Source organism: Oncorhynchus mykiss, chromosome 19 (genome assembly GCF_057628025.1).
Source record: "Oncorhynchus mykiss isolate SJ-2025 chromosome 19, ASM5762802v1, whole genome shotgun sequence".
NCBI lineage: Eukaryota > Metazoa > Chordata > Actinopteri > Salmoniformes > Salmonidae > Oncorhynchus > Oncorhynchus mykiss.
In genome coordinates this window covers 36,281,330-36,298,272 of record NC_143040.1, presented here as the reverse complement: position 1 = coordinate 36,298,272, position 16,943 = coordinate 36,281,330, and the positions used below count along the sequence as shown (strand labels likewise).

Here is a 16,943-nt window from a genome sequence, read left to right as displayed (position 1 = left end):
AAAACATTGTCTCTCGTTTCACCACAGGGGGTACTGTTGTTCAGGGTCCCTTGCTTCAGGATGACACTACGTCGCGTCACTGCAACCAGAAAATACGGTAGCTGTTCAAATGAAACTTTATGCACAACAAGCTTGCGTTCAAACCTCAAACTGTTATGCGGATCTAGTGTGACTTAACGTAGATACTGTAGTTATTTTTAACATGACAGCCATTGAAACATATTCTTGTTTGCAAAGCCTGATTTGGTGAGTTATTTTCTTTAGGTTAGCTTCTTTAAGTTAGCTAACGTTAACATTACATCAAAGATATGTATAACTAAAACCCCTTCTGTCTGGTTACATCCTCATTCATTTGAAGTTCGCTATTTAGCTATAGTACCTTGCACGTGTTAGTGCACGAACCGTAGCTACATCATGGAAGGTTTGATTTGGGATAGTGATACTCTCGTGCTTTATTGTGAGGTTCATGAACAGCCACAATATAGTGAGTGACCTCTGACCATAGCTAATGTTGCCCAGAACGTTTATTGTAAACTATCTAGCTAGCTATTGCATGCATTCCCATTCAATGCCATTCACCCAAGGTCACTCTTCCTGCCCTGCAGTATAGCTAGCCATATTAATGTACAGTACATTGCCAAAATGCATTTCTATATGTGAAGGTTTTATAATGGGGTCCTTTTGAATATAATAAAACTATAATAAAACCCATAGTTGTTTCCATCATTATTCAATATTTCACATTTATTGATTTTAGCTAGTCAGAATGCTTATGTTTTCTCTTCTCTTTGCATTCCTGTGTACAGTCCCCCCATGCAGATAACATGCTCCGGACACTGTTGTGCCATCTGAGGATACAGCAGCCTTTGAGGAGTAGGATATGTTCCTATGGCTTCACCCCTGTCAATCTGTCGGACCCTGTCCTGCTGCATGTGACTCCACCTAGAACTCTATTCTATCTATATGTTCATCATAGGACCTGTCATTCAAACACACACACTCCCAACAGCATCAGAGGACTATCAGAGGAGACAGGAAGTGAGATGTTTCGTAATGTGTCACTGTGTTTCAGCACCGGTGTTGTGTCGCTATCAGCTATCATTGGTCATTCCACCTCCACCAGACAGTTGGGTGTCAATATACAGAGGAGGCTCTATTCAACGGCCCCTATTAAACCAGTGACCATGACTGGAAGTGGGAAGAAACTTCCTAAAGGCCCTAGGGCTAAACAACCATCCAGAACCAATCAGCCGACCCCAAAGGAGGACAAGGTGATGCCGTCCACCAATCAGATTAGAGGACTGGGAGATGCCTAATGGATGTATCTATTTTATTTATTTAACCTTTGTGTTTTTTGTAATAAAAAAATATTCCCGAGGGTTATTCAACAATCAAAATGATTTGTAGATCAATGACTGTCAATACAGTTACATGCTTGGGTCGCATCAGTTGTCACAAATATGAGGTCTTTTCGGGAAAGTAGAAAGAATTGTGAATGTGCGATTCGTCACTTTTGAATCGATTTTCTGACCGATGCATGCTACATTTGGATGGTTTGTGGTCCGTGGACCGACGCAGTCCTATTTTAAACATTTGAATAAGGAACTGATGCGTATCGGTGAGTCATTACATCCCCATCATTAATATATGCATGTTTCTTGGGGCTTTAATATGCTTGTGTTTATATTTTGAGTTGAAACTTTAAATTGCCTATATGTATTGATTCACTGTACGTATTTATATATTTGCAGACATACATTTCGGTGTATTTCTTCATTCTGGCAAACTGTAATAATTCAACCAAACAATCCGATATCTCATCAACCCAGTGACTTGTCTGGAAGAAGCTGAGCCTATTGCCTGGCACTGCAGGTCATTTAGAAGATGCTAATTGTCTGTGGTCTTGCCATGTCAAATGTTATTCACATTCATATGAGCCATGAATATCTAGAGCACATACTTTTGGTGACAGCTGTCATCTCCTTTTAGTAAGTTTGTTGTGTTTGATTTTATAAGATAAAGTAGACTGAACTAACTTGCGTATTGTCATCACGTCTTGCTGTATTTAGTATAGGTAGAAGCATAGTGACAGAACCTTAACTCGTCTGTAAGAAAGGCCCCGAGAGGCTCAGAGTGGTCCTTCAAGCCAGATGTAAATAGTTTTCATTTATTTCATTCACAGCTTTGAAATATAAAAGTGTTCATGTAACTATTTTATGTTTTGCATTTAGGTATTAGTTAATATTACATTTGAAGACAAAGAGGAATATACAGTGCCTTGCGAAAGTATTCGGCCCCCTTGAACTTTGCGACCTTTTGCCACATTTCAGGCTTCAAACATAAAGATATAAAACTGTATTTTTTTGTGAAGAATCAACAACAAGTGGGACACAATCATGAAGTGGAACGACATTTATTGGATATTTCAAACTTTTTTAACAAATCAAAAACTGAAAAATTGGGCGTGCAAAATTATTCAGCCCCCTTAAGTTAATACTTTGTAGCGCCACCTTTTGAAAACTAAACTCCGATAAATAAGGACAAACAGAACAAACATTTTCAAACATTTTAACATAAATATGATATAATATACATTATTGTACCTCCAAGTTCCGATAAGATGACATGGTTCCTTGAAAAGGAACACAAATTGTATTTAAATAAGTAGAAGTAATTTACACATACAGTTAAACTTTGATATAATAACATTGAAACTAACATTAATGTATTCAACGATCCGAAGAATGTCTCCATTAGCTCCGTTGTGGTGGGTCATCCTTCATGTGCGGACTTCTATCTTCTCTTTCAGGTTGTTCTTTGGTAGTCCAGCACTCCTTTAGCTGGTTAAACCTAAGAGAAGAAAGTTCAAGGAGACAAGTTCAGGAGACATTATATTTGTGTACTTCTTCAAGTACTTAAATACAAAGTAGAATAACAAGAAATGTAAAGGGCTGACTTACCAGTTCATGATACGTCAGTTTGGTGGAATGGCTGCAGTCTTATTAGGTATCACCTCCGGACAGAAAGCTTTGAGGCTCAAGTGCAATATCAAATATATCTCCACTGTCCTGCAGCGTCTTCTCTACTCCTCTATCTGTTTTTTTGCTTAGAACCTCCAAGATATTGGATTTTACTGTGCCAATATCTTCCTCAGCATCCAGCCACAGTTCTAGGTCATTCTCTTCCTCTATGTGTGGGTTAGACCCTACTGCATTGGTCATTACCTGTTCTGTTTCAGGGTTTAGGGTGTACAGCACTGTTGCAGGTGGGGTATGCAGTGGCACATGAGGTGCAGTGTCACTGGTTTGCTCAATTTGACTGACTTCACAAAGTTGAGCACTTTCCATTGATTCTGTTAGAACGCAGTCAGTATTCACAGAACTTTTTGCAATAGTACTTGCACTTTCTATTGATTCTGTTAGAAGGCTGTCAGTATTCACTGCAACTTCTGCAACAGTACATGGAGGTGGCCAAATAGCACGCAGTGGTGACTCTAATCCCGCGGACACAACTCCAGTATCTCTGGGTTTAATGTGGAGATGGATATGGACATGGGATTCAATAGATAGTCTCTTTTCAAACGACTCCACTGATTCCTTTGCTGATTCTACTACCATTCCCACTAGTTCCTTCTCATGCCCGCTAGTAGAGTCTGAAACATCAATGGCTTGATCTACTTCAGAATAAATCATGAATTCAGCCTCTGTTCCAAAAACATCTTGCACATCTGCCTGTGAACAAGACTCTGCAAATGTAGTGGGAACTGTGTCGTCAGGTATGCTGTTGAATTCAGAAGTGGGCTCTACAAATGCCTCAGGAGTTTTTCTATCCTCACATACTGTATCAACTTCGAGAGCAATCGAGGGCTCCGTTTCTTTTTCTGAAGGTTCTTGTGCATTTCCCTGAGTATTAAGATCGAAGTAGTTTTCAAATAAATGAATTGTCTTTTGCACCTGTGCAGTTACATGTGGATGTCCTTGACTCTCTATAACTGCGAATGGTGTATTCTCTGGTGATTTCGAAACTTCTGCTTCACTCGATAATTCAACTTCAGCCTTTTCACTTGATTGTGGTACAACATTGGGGTCTTCTGAAGAGTTCTGCTGCACATGTTGGACAATTTCCTGAGTTATAATACTGCTGGCCTCTTCAAACATGTAGTCCTCAATCTTCTCAGTGGCATTCTCACCCTCTCCTTCGTCCTCCATTTTGTCACAAACGTCTATGACCTCTTTAATATCGGTTGAGGAAACCACCTCAAGTGCTGTCTCCTCAACAATTGTTTCAGCTAATTCAATCTCTACATCCAACCCTCTTAATTGGATCTCATGATCAGTGACATTGGTTGAGTCCATTTCAAGCCCTTGATCAACAATTACTTGAGCAGACTTTAACGCTGCATCCGCCACTTGTACTATAATCTCGTGATCATCAGTTGAGCCCACCTCACGGGTTGTCTTAACATTTGCTTCATCTGATTCAATCTCAGTGTTCACCTGTTGTAATAGAATCTTGTGATCATTTGCATCAGATGAGCCCTCTTCAAGCACTATCTCATCAATTTCTTCAGCTGACTTTAGCTCTGCATCCGTCACTTGTACTTGGATCACATGGCCATCAACAAACTGTGCTGAAGGCACATTCTTCATCACAACCATGTCCTCTACCTTTAGTGTCTGAACCATAGCAGAGCATATGAGTGGTCTTAGAGCACCCAAAGGATATTTCTTCTCTGGGGATTCTACTTCAGGTGCCACTACAGCAATCAAAGTTTTCAGAACGTCCTTTCCTTCAACCTGAGCTTCTTCTGAATTAACGGTGGTGACAAGTACTGGTCTTGCTTCTTCAAGTGGTCTTAGAGAACCCACAGGATCCCTTTTCTCTGGGGATTCTACTTCAGGTGTCACTATGGCAATCAAACATTCCAGAACGTCAGATGGTTCCGACATTGAAACGTCATGCATTGCAGCTGTGACATCTTGAACCTCACATGTGATTGTTTCTATAACTGGTGCATTCTCATTGTCTGCAGCATCCTCCGCAACATCCAGGAATTCCGCTTTTTCTTCAAGAGTGAGAGGTTGTATGGAGATAAGTTTGTCTGTGACTGATACATCCAGACTCTCTGTATCAGGCTGTGGAGTTTCTTCTGCTACCACCTTTTCGTCAACCTGAGCTACACCTTCTTCTGAACTAATGTAGGCTACAAGTTCTGGTCTTGCCTCTTCTAACTCATTTACCAATTCTGTTTGTGGGTCCTTTTCAGTTTCTATGCGTATGATTGGAATTGATTCATCTTCAGCTTTGTGTAAATCATCTGTAGTGATTCTTGCAGCATCAGACTCTTCAGTGTCCTCAGGTGCCAACTCTGTGTGTACTACCTCAGTGACCTCAGATGGACACTCTACCATAGGAGTCACTGGGCTTTTATCAACAAGATCAATTTGTTGAGACTCTTCACCTGTGCGGATTTCAACTGCATCTGATTTTTCATGAGCTATCAAAACTGTTGCTTCCTTCTCTTTTGGTGTGTGTAATATTTGTGGAGAAACTGAAATAGCTTCCAGATGTGGGCCTTTTCTATTTACCAATGAGAGAGTTTGGGTTCTGCTAATGGTATCAACAGTCTCATGCAGAAGTAACTCTGTATCCTTTAACTCGTATTCTATTGGGACAGGTGTTGTGCTGCCTGATGTTTTGGGGGACTCATCTGTCAGCTGTGACACTGCTGAAACCATTTCTGTTGTTTCTTCATCTAGAGGTTCTGGGGCAGTGACTGCTTCAGATGTCAACTCTATTAGGTCCTCGGCTATGGTATCGTCTTGAGTGGCTTCTTCAGGAGTAGACACTTCTTCAGGTATATCACTGAGTTGCTGATGTTTACTTATGAATTCCGTAAGGTCCTCAAAGTTTTCCATAGCAGTGGGGGATGTTGATGGGGCCAACTGTTCCACAGTATATTTGGCTTGAGCCTTTTCTGCTTCAGTGGGCAGGGTGTCTTTGGGTATGGTCGATTTGGTGAAAGTGCTAGAGACGTCTGGCTGGGTTTCTTCTTCTGTTATGTGTAATAGAGTTTCTATAACAGCCTCAGTTGATATGTTGTGTTTCTCTCCTAGCTCTTCTGCATCAAACTCTGACATGGGGACCACTGCTGGCGTTTCAGAGTCCTCCTCATCGTCCGATCCAACACCCATATCTGCCTTGTCAGAAGAGATTGGTTCCTGCTTTTCTCCATGCTTTCCCTTTTTGCGTCCAGGGATGAGTTTCTTTAGAGAAAAAGAAGACTTCTCTTTGGTGATTTCGATGCCAGATTGCATCTGCTCTGGTGAGTTAACTTTGACGGCCTCCTCGGTTTTTGCCTTTGTTTTTGAGGTGATCAGCTTTTTAAGGTATTTCCATGTAGACACCCCTTCACTCCCCGAGGGACTTCCAACTTGCTCAGGGGAAGAGGTAAAATGTTCATAACCTCTCTCCTGAGAACTGTCCAATGGCAACGCTGCAGTGTTTCCTGGTTCGCTTAGTATTTTACCTTCATTCATGGGTGCTTGCTCCTCTGAGTCCGATGTTTTTCTGCCCCTCCTCTTTGCAGATCCACATAGGAAAGCCTCCCAAGAAACAGATATATCAACCTTTTTTTGGGGCTCTTCTGTGATATGTTCTAGTACCTGTTCCCCTTCACTTTGCTTTGGCTCCTCATGTAAGCCTACAAGTGCTGACTCATCCTCACTCTCAGAGGATCTTTTGAGATGTCTTTTAGGTGTCATTCGTTTTTTGAAGGAAGTCCAGGTACCATCCTTCTTCCTTTCACTGTCAGAGGTTACATCATCTGATTCGTGGCTCAACCCAGCCTGAGCAGACACATTTACCTGCTCTGCTGATAATTCTTCTGGCAGAGAGGCAGTACTTTCTCCTTTCTGGTACTCCACTGAATCTGTGGATGACAGTAGATCCTCAGTTACATGCTCACCAGATCCAGTCAACTTGTCTGGTTTACTACCTCTCCGCTTCCTAGTAAGCTTCTTCAAACCAGCCCCAGACAAGAGCTTCCTCAGTGGACTTCCTTGATTTTTAGCTTTCTCTTGTGAGCTAAGAAGTTCTGCTTCATTTGAGATAACTGTGTGGAATCCCCAAGAAGAAGACTGCTTGTCAATAATATCCTGGACTGGACTTCCTTGGGTTTTAGCTTTCTCTTGAGAGTTAAGAAGTTGAGCCTCATTTGAGGTAACTGTCAGTAATACCACAGGAGCTGGCTCCTCTTCAGGAACATCCTCTGTGACTGTGACAAATCCCCAAGAATGAGACTGCTCTTCAAGACCTTCCTGTGTTTTAACTTTGTTTTGAGAGCTAAGAAGTTTGGCTTCATTTGTTTCAACTTTATTTGTTATAACGGTTACGAAACTCCAAGAAGGACACAGGTCTTCAAGAATATCCTGGACTGAACTTCCTGACCTAAGAAGTTCAGCTTCATTTGAGATAATTGTCTGTAATATATTAGTAGCTGTCTGTTCTTCAAGAACATCCTCTCTGTTTCCACTACTTTTAGAGACATTACTCTTAATGAGTTCGGGGACATTGGATGCCTCAGCCATTAGGGAATCTGTTACTCCGGCTAACATTGTGGCTGCAATTTCAAATTGAAGTTCTTTCTCATTTTGTTCCCCCTCAACACCTGGACTGATCTCCTCTTTTGTTTGTTCTTGTTCAAGTCCAGCTTCCTCTGCTGTGTTTATGTCCTCCTGTTTTTCAATGCTTTGCAGTTCCTGTTCCTTCTCAACGGTCGCATATTCGGGCGTTTCCTCTTCTATAAGCTTTTTATTTTTCTTTAAACCGACAAAGATTCCAGTAGTGAAAAACTTCTTAATTGGGGATATAATTTGTTCTTCAACATCCAGAATGGTTGCTGGTGCCTCTGTCTCTTCGGTTGGGAAGACTTCCTCCTCTACTTTCTCCTTGACTTTGTCCTTAGATTTCTCATTGACTTCTTCCTTTGGTTCCTCTTTGGGTTCATCCTTGGGTTCGGTCTTGTATTCTTTTGTGGGTTCTTGATTAACCTGCTTGTGTATTTTTCCTGTCAGGAAAAAATGTTTCAATGGAGACATTTCGTCAACTACCGGAACCAGTGGGGCTGGTGCCTCTGCCTCTCTCTCTACTTTTGCCACTTCTTCAGGTGTGACTTCCTCCTTAGGTTCTATCATTTCTATGGTATGTTCCTTGGTGGTTTTATAGAGAAAATGTCACAAATGTGAGGTCTGTCATCATATGGCAAGAGGTACAATCATCAGCAGGTTCCTCTGTTGTGTCATCAACAACCTCATTTGGTGCATCGTCGATATGCGCTTCTTCTAGTGTATCATCTAGAAGCTCTTTTTGTGTATCATCAGTAGGCTCATCTGGTATATCATCAGCAGGCTCTTTTAGTATTTCGTCAACCAGTGTTTCTAGTGTATCATCTAGAAGCTCTTTTTGTGTATCATCAGTAGGCTCATCTGGTATATCATCAGCAGGCTCTTTTAGTATTTCGTCAACCAGTGTTTCTAGTGTATCATCTAGAAGCTCTTTTTGTGTATCGCCAACAGACTCTTTTGGTGTATCACCAACAATTTATTTTATTGTATCATCAGTCAGATCTGCTCTGCTCGGTATTCTCCTCAGCATTATCTATAGTGGTCTCTTTTGTGTCCTTGATATCCTCAGGAGTTACTGCTTCGCCATCTACTTTCTTAGGGCTCACGTCTTCTTGTGTTGTGTCAGTCTTTTTTCAATGTAAATTTTAAACCAATTGAACTGAAGAATTTTTAAAAACGTTCATTGACTTAATTTAATTTAACTTCTGTTTCAGTCTCATTTGTTGATGCCTCATCGTCTGCATCTGGTGATTCCTTCCCATCACATTTTCCAGAGGTGGTATATTCTCTGTGAGAGTCTCTATCGTCTCCGGAATGTCCTTATCCTGAGAAATGATAACTGAATTTGTCTCACCAACTGTAATGAAAAAACAAATATGCATTACCCAAAACTGTTAAATTGCCTGATTCATACAAATAACCTATAATTATAAACTACAAATAAACTCTTTACAACCACATATATAGCTTAATGTGAAGTGTTCACCATGATCGTAACATTGCAAGAACTTGAGGAAACAACGGAACTCTTTTTCAAAGAAACCAAAAGTAAATCCTTTCTCATTCACACACAAATTAACTCTCGTCCACACTGTGATGACTCACCGTCTGCAACGACCCTGTCTTCACACAGTCCGTTGACCTCCTCAATCTTGCCCGCTGCTTTTTCACTCAGCCCGGAGATCTGTCCATTCTTTTGGAGTAACTAAAACGGAGAAGGGAACATTTTGAGATATATATATATATATATATATATATATAGATATATATATATATATATATATATATATATATATATATACACACATACATACAACATAACTTGACCTCTGGGGTGGGGTGGGGCGGGTACTAAACTAGCATATGGAATTGTTGTAAGATAACAAGGATCATTTAGCTATTTGATTTTTAATTTTAGGATCTCTTTCAGGTATCTTCTTTATATATATATATATATATATACTTTTTTTAAATATAAAATATTGAATTTAGCCCATATAAATGCATTGAATAACACATTCATAAATGGCAAAAAAGACAGTAAAACAATTTATAATAATGAAGTGTTATAAGTGTTTTGAAGTGTCTGTCCTATATCTAGTAGATATATATATTTTTGTATATATATTTAAGCCCTTATTTTTGTTGGCACAAAACTACCTACTTACTTTCATTCGTGTGTATGGGTTACCTTCAGACATGACACTAATGGGGGTCATAGAGCAAAATGGAGAACACCATCAAGTTCGTGAGAGTAATAACATAATAGTTTGTAGGCCAATTTTCGGAATGTCTCATGGTCTGACAAACACAGCTGTAGCTCGGCCACCTTCCACTGCAGATGCGGAAGGCCAACATAGGCAGATGATATCTCCAGCTTAATTTCTTTATGGGAATGTTTGTATTATGTTAGTTAGATTGACGCACGGATGTGCCAATATACTTTTGTAAGGATTAAATACATGTAAATGCACTTTTTTTCAGAATCACATTTCCCTTTGGGAGAAAGGGGGACAGCTTTTAAGACTGCAATAGTAGTACTAGTGCATGAGTCATGTTATCCCGTAATGTTATTTATTGCTTTCATCAGGAACCAGGACGTCCTCTATGAAGTTATGATCATTTTGCATGCAAAGAATCTGAGAATTTGCCACCTCAGACAAATAAGCTTGGAAGATTTGTAGAACTTGGGTTACTAAAAAGGAATCTCAGGCACAAATGAGTAACAGTAGTGTTTGTGCTTGGTTGAAATGTATTACAAGGAGACACCGATGATGCTCGTCATTCTGTGACTACTAGACAACAAAGAACAATGGCAAATGGGCCTCTGTCTCATCTTAAACATGTCAATGTTTTCACTGGCGGTCCACTTAAGAACCCGACAAGTGATTTTTATTTATTTATTTATTTATTTTATTTAACCTTTATTTAACCAGGCAAGTCAGTTAAGAACAAATTCTTATTTTCAATGACGGCCTGGGAACAGTGGGTTAACTGCCCGTTCAGGGGCAGAACGACAGATTTGTACCTTGTCAGCTCGGGGGTTTGAACTCGCAACCTTCCGGTTACTAGTCCAACGCTCTAACCACTAGGCTACCCTGATTTGCGTGGCTTGTGCTAGCAACTTGCTTTTATTGTTTTGTAGAATCTAAAGTGGTAAAATGTTAAGTTTTATCAATAAAAAAAAAGCTTTCGCCTTATAACCGACGCCTCGAGTCATTACTCTGAAGATAGTTCATCTCTAATAACATTGCAAGAAAAATGCTGCCCAAAAACACACAGCAAAGTACACGTCTTCATTTATTTCTATAATGTGATAATGTTCAAGGTTTTCTACACAGTTTTTTGGACCAATATGCATGAGACAAGGTGCAAAATAAACATTGCACAATGGTTCCTCGTGTCATTACATCGCTTTTACGTTGTGACATATTCTTGTGACTTTTAGTGACGGACTCCACAACCCACACGTACTTTCCCTGTTTTGATGTCTGTCCTAAATGGCAACAACTGAATAGGGTGCCAATTGGGTAGCATCCATGTAGAGACACTTGGCTCAGTTGGCTGGACCATAGCTGCTGCTGACTCATGATTCTATCCATCCCTGCTGTGGAGTGGTCCTTTAAAACAGCTCACACACACACACACACAAACCCTCAGCAACAAAGCCATTGTAGTTGTTTCTTTTTAATCCCTTGAATATCTAAATTGGTAATCAAGTGGTAACATTTGGTAATAAATGATCATGAATAAGCTTTTAATGAATGAATCTATTCAATTTAATTCTCTATCTATTTATAAACAACGACAAAAAAGTAATTATTTGTCAACATTTGTGAAGCCTTTGTAAGCATCTACACATGTTAAAAGCATGTATAATGGCTTAATCTGGAAAGGTATTATACTGTGTAACCTAAGTATTTAATGAAGAATTTGAGTCCTCAGACACAGCTAACAGACTTCCTGCTCACCCACAGCTGAGCTCATCGTGTCTTACAGTGCAAAGATAATCAATGCTTTATAAAGAGTGCAGACAAGGTGAAATTCTATCTCTCTCTCTCTCTCTCTCTCTAGGGTCACACACTTAATTTAGGGCTAGATTCAATCGGTATCGCCAAAGTTCAGCACTATAGCTCAGTTGAAATGTAAAGGTAATTACCGATTGAGCCGACTTATGCAGCGTTTACCGTGAATACAGTCAGCGTTTACCGTGAATGCAGTCTCCGCAAACGTGGCAACATTGTCTATAAACATCAATCGCACTATAGCGCTGAACTTGGGCTATACGGATTGAATCAAGCCCTTAGATACATCTATGAGTGGAAGGTCACCATTCCACTAGTAGCAGTTTCCACTGGTATTCTGGTATTCTATTCAATGGTCTCCAACAACTGAAAAGTCAAACATGGACCATGATAGTGCAAATAATGAATGGACCCTCCAATGACACAAGAAGATAGTATCTCTTTAAGGTTAGTCCCATTGAGGAAGACATATTATTCTCAGAGAAGACCTGGCTAAGAGGCAGCATAATAATAGCAACACACAATCAAAAGCCAAACATTGACTCGCAGAGAAGTGTCAAAAAGGACTGACACAATGTGTAATTGAATATGAACAGTCAGGTCCCTTACAGAGCTGTAGATGTATTGCCCTTTGACCATGCCTATAAAATATGTAGCCTAATCTCACATGAAAGAATATTACAGTTTACTATAGAATACTGCAGTACTTACTATAGAATTTTGTAGTAAACTGTAGTATACTTAAGCAATAAGGCACAAGGTGTGATATATGGCCAATATACCACGGCTAAGGGCTGTTCTTTTGCACGACTCAAAAACACAGCACTTTTGTAACTTTAGTAATAATACAGTATTCATGCATAAATCAACTATTGTAATTTTCATGTGGGATAAATCTGAAAAAATTGCAATGAGATTGTATTGTGAGAATGATATAAACTCCGAGTTATTAGAGAGAGCCTACTAAGAAAGTAAAGGACTTTGTTTGTATTTTATTTATTTTTATTTAACCTTTTATTTAACTAGGCAAGTCAGTTAAGAACAAATTATTATTTACAAAGGCCTCTTGCGTGCACGGGTGCTGGGATTCAAGATAAAAGACATATATAGGATAAAACACACATCACGACAAGAGAGACAATGCAGCAACACATGACAACACAGCATGGTAGCAACACAACATTCCAGCAGAACAACACGGTACTAGCACAAAACATGGTACAAACAAGAAAGGGTCTAAACCACCTGACCCAGATGTTTTTTTGGGGTCAAGTTTAGGGAGCTCCTTTAGCACCTCGGACCCAGTGACCGCCTGCAGGGAGAAACTTTGTAGCAGGGCAGGGGAAAAAGAGGGAGGAGCATCGGGGCTAGTCGCATTAGAAGGAGTTCCCATTTCCCCTGAGGAAATGTTGAACGGGCTAAGAGGCATGGCTGAGTCAAATAGGAATCCTGACTTAATGAAGTGGTGATTAAAGAGCTCAGCCATGTGCTTCTTGTCAGTAACAACCACATCATCAACATTAAGGGACATGGGCAGCTGTGAGGAGGAGGGTTTATTCTCCAGATCTTTCACCTTTTTCCAGAACTTCTTGGTGTTAGACACACAGAGAGCAAACTAGTAACTAACTTTGGCCTTCCGGATAGCCCGAGTGCACTTATTTCTCATTTGCCTGAACGAGAGCCAGCCTGAGTATGTGTGTTCCGAGCCTTTCGCCTAATGCAATTCTTGCAGTAACTCGGCAAGATCACGGTCGAACCAGGGGCTGAACCTGTTTTGAATTCTTGTTTTCGCTATGGGGATGTGTTTATTAACAATACCACTGAAAATATTTTTTTAATTTTTAAATAAAGTTAAAGTGTCTTCGACAGAGGGGATCAAGCTGATTCTATACCATTTTACAGAGGCCAGTTCATGAAGGAAGGCTTGCTCATTAAAGTTTTTTAGCAAGCGTCTATGACAAATCAGGACAGGTCATTTCACTGAGCAGCCATTATGAACACGGGCTGTAAAACAGTGATCACTACGGTCAGTACAGAAAACACCAGACTGATACCGATCAGGATTATTTGTGAGGATAACATCGAGGAGAGTAGCCTTTTCTGGGTGTTTGCAGTCATACCTTGTGGGATTGGTAGTACTCTGAGAAAAATGTAGGGAGTCCCATTGCTTTGAATTGAATTTATTTTGGGTAACAGACATATAACACAAAATGTTCAATGTGGACCCAGAGGATATCACTTGAAAGTATTAATTAAAACAATTGTTTCCAAAGTGGTTCTCGATGGTAAAAACAATAACACATATAATGTTTAAAAGACAAAATTAGGACTTGGTCAGGTGGTTCAAACATGTACCAGTTTAGGTCACCTCGCAGGACAAATTCAGACTTAGTGTAAGGGGCCAGGAGAGCGTTTAGGGCAGGTAGGGTACAGGCCGGTGCTGATGGAGGACGATAGTACCCAGCAACAGTCAACAAAGACCTATTTGAAAGTAATGCTTAAAACCAGCAAATCAAATTATTTGGGGGACAGACTTGGTGGAGATAACCGAGCACCGAAGGTGATGCTTTGCAAAGCAAATCAATAGGAATAAACCAAAGAATAGCCTATCTGTATCAGACCATAACTATGACTAAAAAGAGAACATCAAATCAAACTTTATTTGTCACATGCGCCAAATACTAGAAGTGTAGACCTTTCCATGAAATGCTTACTTACAAGCCCTTAACCAACAGTGCAGTTCAAGAAGAGTTAAGAAAATATTTACCAAATAAACTAAAGTAAAAAGATAAAAGTAGCACAATAACATAACAATGACGAGGCTATATACCGAGTCAGTGTGCGGGGTACAGGTTAGTTAATTAATTTGTACATGTAGGTAGGGATGAAGTGACGACGCATAGACAATAAACAGCGAGTAGCAGCAGTGTACAAACAAATGGGGGGGGGGGGGGGGGTCAATGCAATATTCCGGTGGCCATTTGACAGAGGTATTGTATCATTTCCGATTGTAAAACGTCTTCTCATTTTAGTCATATATATCTAATATATATCCTGGAAAGATAATAGTTGGACAATTTCCAGTAGTGAAAATGTAACCCTTTGATTTTATACCTAGCCTATTTCCAGTGCCATTTAATTCATTTAAATACTTGGGAATGAAGTGGAATACTTTGTGAAGCAGTGAAAATAGATACTGTATCAAAGGTATTGTTGTTAAATGGGTCGGTATCTGGCACTGGTGCTCACTTCAATCAACTGAATGACCAACCTTATCTCTGCAGCCCGACAAAAACAACACTTCGCAGACAGTTGAGAAACATCGTCTCTTATTGTGAGGCTTTAATTGGCCATATAAGCCTTTCACTTGAATGTCAGGAGACATACACAGGTTATTCTATTAACATAGTCGAATAAAAGCCTACCATTTGATAAGAAGACGTAATAAGATACATGTACTGTAACAGTGTGGTGATTGTTTATGCACTCCTCTGTCCATATTTAAAACGTTCCCTAAATTTCACTTCAGCTATTTAAGGACAACATCCCCTTGATGATGCTGTAGATATAGAAATGTGTTTCCTGTTGGGTTAGTTATCAATACATCAATCTGCTATTTAGTTTTACCTTGGCATCAGGAGTCTCGCCATCCTGTAGGTTGTTCGCACTCTCCTCATCTGCTTTTGCTTCCTCGTCGTCGCACTTGCGGCTATCCTCCCGCTGCTGCGCAGATTCAGTCTACCCCATGAACAGAACTGTAGCGGCTCCCGGTCCTGTCCGGTACTGTGTGAACAGATACCGACTTCAATGGCACAGAATATCCCCCCCAAAATGAAAACAGCCGCAAAAGCCATTGTGTATGGGAGCAGAAAAGGAAATAATTTGCCCGCGCTACAGACGGCTATATCGGTCAGATAATACATGGCTAGTAAAGGCCCAGTGCACAACTTTTGGGATATTTAATTTTTCTTCATATAATTTAAAAAAAAATAACTTTGGAGATATATATTTTTACTTCATATAATTTTAACGCATAAATCAAATGAGCATAATAAAAAATCCCCATAACTATCTGTCAGATTAAGCTAGTTATATCTGTTTTTTTGCATTGGATGCGTCTCATTCCAACACATCCTACGATGTCGAACTTCCACATATGCTGTCAGAGCTAGAGTGGTGTTTGTCAGAACATGAGACATCAAGAAATCCGGTCCTCTCACAAAATTGTCTGTTGCGTCCGAAATGTTTGGCCTACAGTCGTGGCCAAAAGTTTTGAGAATGACACAAATATTAATTTTCACAAGTCTGCTGGCTCAGTTTGTATGATGGCAATTTGCATATACTCCAGAATGTTATGAAGAGTGATCAGATGAATTGCAATTAATTGCAAAGTCCCTCTTTGCCATGCAAATTAACTGAATCACCAAAAAACATTTCCACTGCAATTCAAACCTGCCACATAAGGACTAGCTGACATCATGTGAATGGTTCTCTCGTTAACACAGGTGTGAATGTTGATGAGGACAAGGCTGGAAGCTTCAAAAGGAGGGTGGTGCTTGGAATCATTGTTCTTCCTCAGTCAACAATGGTTACCTGCAAAGGAAACACGTGCCGTCATCATTGCTTTGCACAAAAAGGGCTTCACAGGCAAGGATATTGCTGCCAGTAAGATTGCACCTAAATCAACCATTTATCGGATCATCAAGAACTTCAAGGAGAGCGGTTCAATTGTTGTGAAGAAGGCTTCACGGCACCCAAGTGCCAGGACCGTCTCCTAAAGTTGATTCAGCTGTGGGATTGGGGCACCACCAGTACAGAGCTTGCTCAGGAATGGCAGCAGGCAGGTGTGAGTGCATCTGTGCGCACAGTGAGGCAAATACTTTTGGAGGATGGCCTGGTGTTCAAGAAGGGCAGCAAAGAAGCCACTTCTCTCTAGGAAAAACATCAGGGACAGACTGATATACTGCAAAAGGTAGAAGGATTGGACTGCTGAGGACTGGGGTAAAGTCATTTTCTCTGATGAATCCCCTTTCTGATTGTTTGGGGCATTCGGAAAAAAGCTTGTCCGGAGAAGACAAGGTGAGAGCTACCATCAGTCCTGTGTCATGCCAACAGTAAAGCATCCTGAGACCATTCATGTGTGGGGTTGCTTCTCAGCCAAGGGAGTGGGCTCACTCACAATTTTGCCTAAGGACACAGCCATTAATAAAGAATGGTACCAACACATCCTCCGAGAGCAACTTCTCCCAACCATCCAGGAACAGTTTGGTGACGAACAATGCCTTTTCCAGCA

At 40.3% G+C, this 16,943-nt stretch overlaps 2 protein-coding genes and 1 long non-coding RNA gene across 3 annotated transcripts; 1 reads left to right on the top strand and 2 right to left on the bottom strand.

The window, feature by feature from the left end:
- Positions 1-62: 62 nt before the first annotated feature.
- Positions 63-2,035, top strand: LOC149975183 (uncharacterized). Its single transcript, XR_016488912.1, has 2 exons — positions 63-246; positions 807-2,035. It is a non-coding gene; the product is annotated as an uncharacterized LOC149975183 (long non-coding RNA).
- Positions 2,036-2,554: 519 nt separating this feature from the next.
- On the bottom strand, positions 2,555-8,195 carry LOC149975182 (uncharacterized). The gene has a single exon (XM_090210872.1). It carries the CDS (start codon positions 8,193-8,195, stop codon positions 3,003-3,005), a length of 5,193 nt encoding a protein of 1,730 aa, XP_090066998.1. The 3' UTR covers positions 2,555-3,002.
- LOC149975181 (uncharacterized) lies at positions 2,555-15,806 on the bottom strand. The gene is made up of 5 exons (XM_021573784.3): positions 15,789-15,806; positions 15,278-15,373; positions 9,231-9,330; positions 2,961-8,982; positions 2,555-2,850 (listed from the first exon to the last, which is right to left on the bottom strand). The coding sequence occupies exons 1-4, from the start codon at positions 15,804-15,806 to the stop codon at positions 8,819-8,821; spliced, it is 378 nt and encodes a 125-aa protein (XP_021429459.3). The 3' UTR covers positions 2,555-2,850; positions 2,961-8,818.
- Between the last annotated feature and the right edge of the window lie 1,137 nt (positions 15,807-16,943).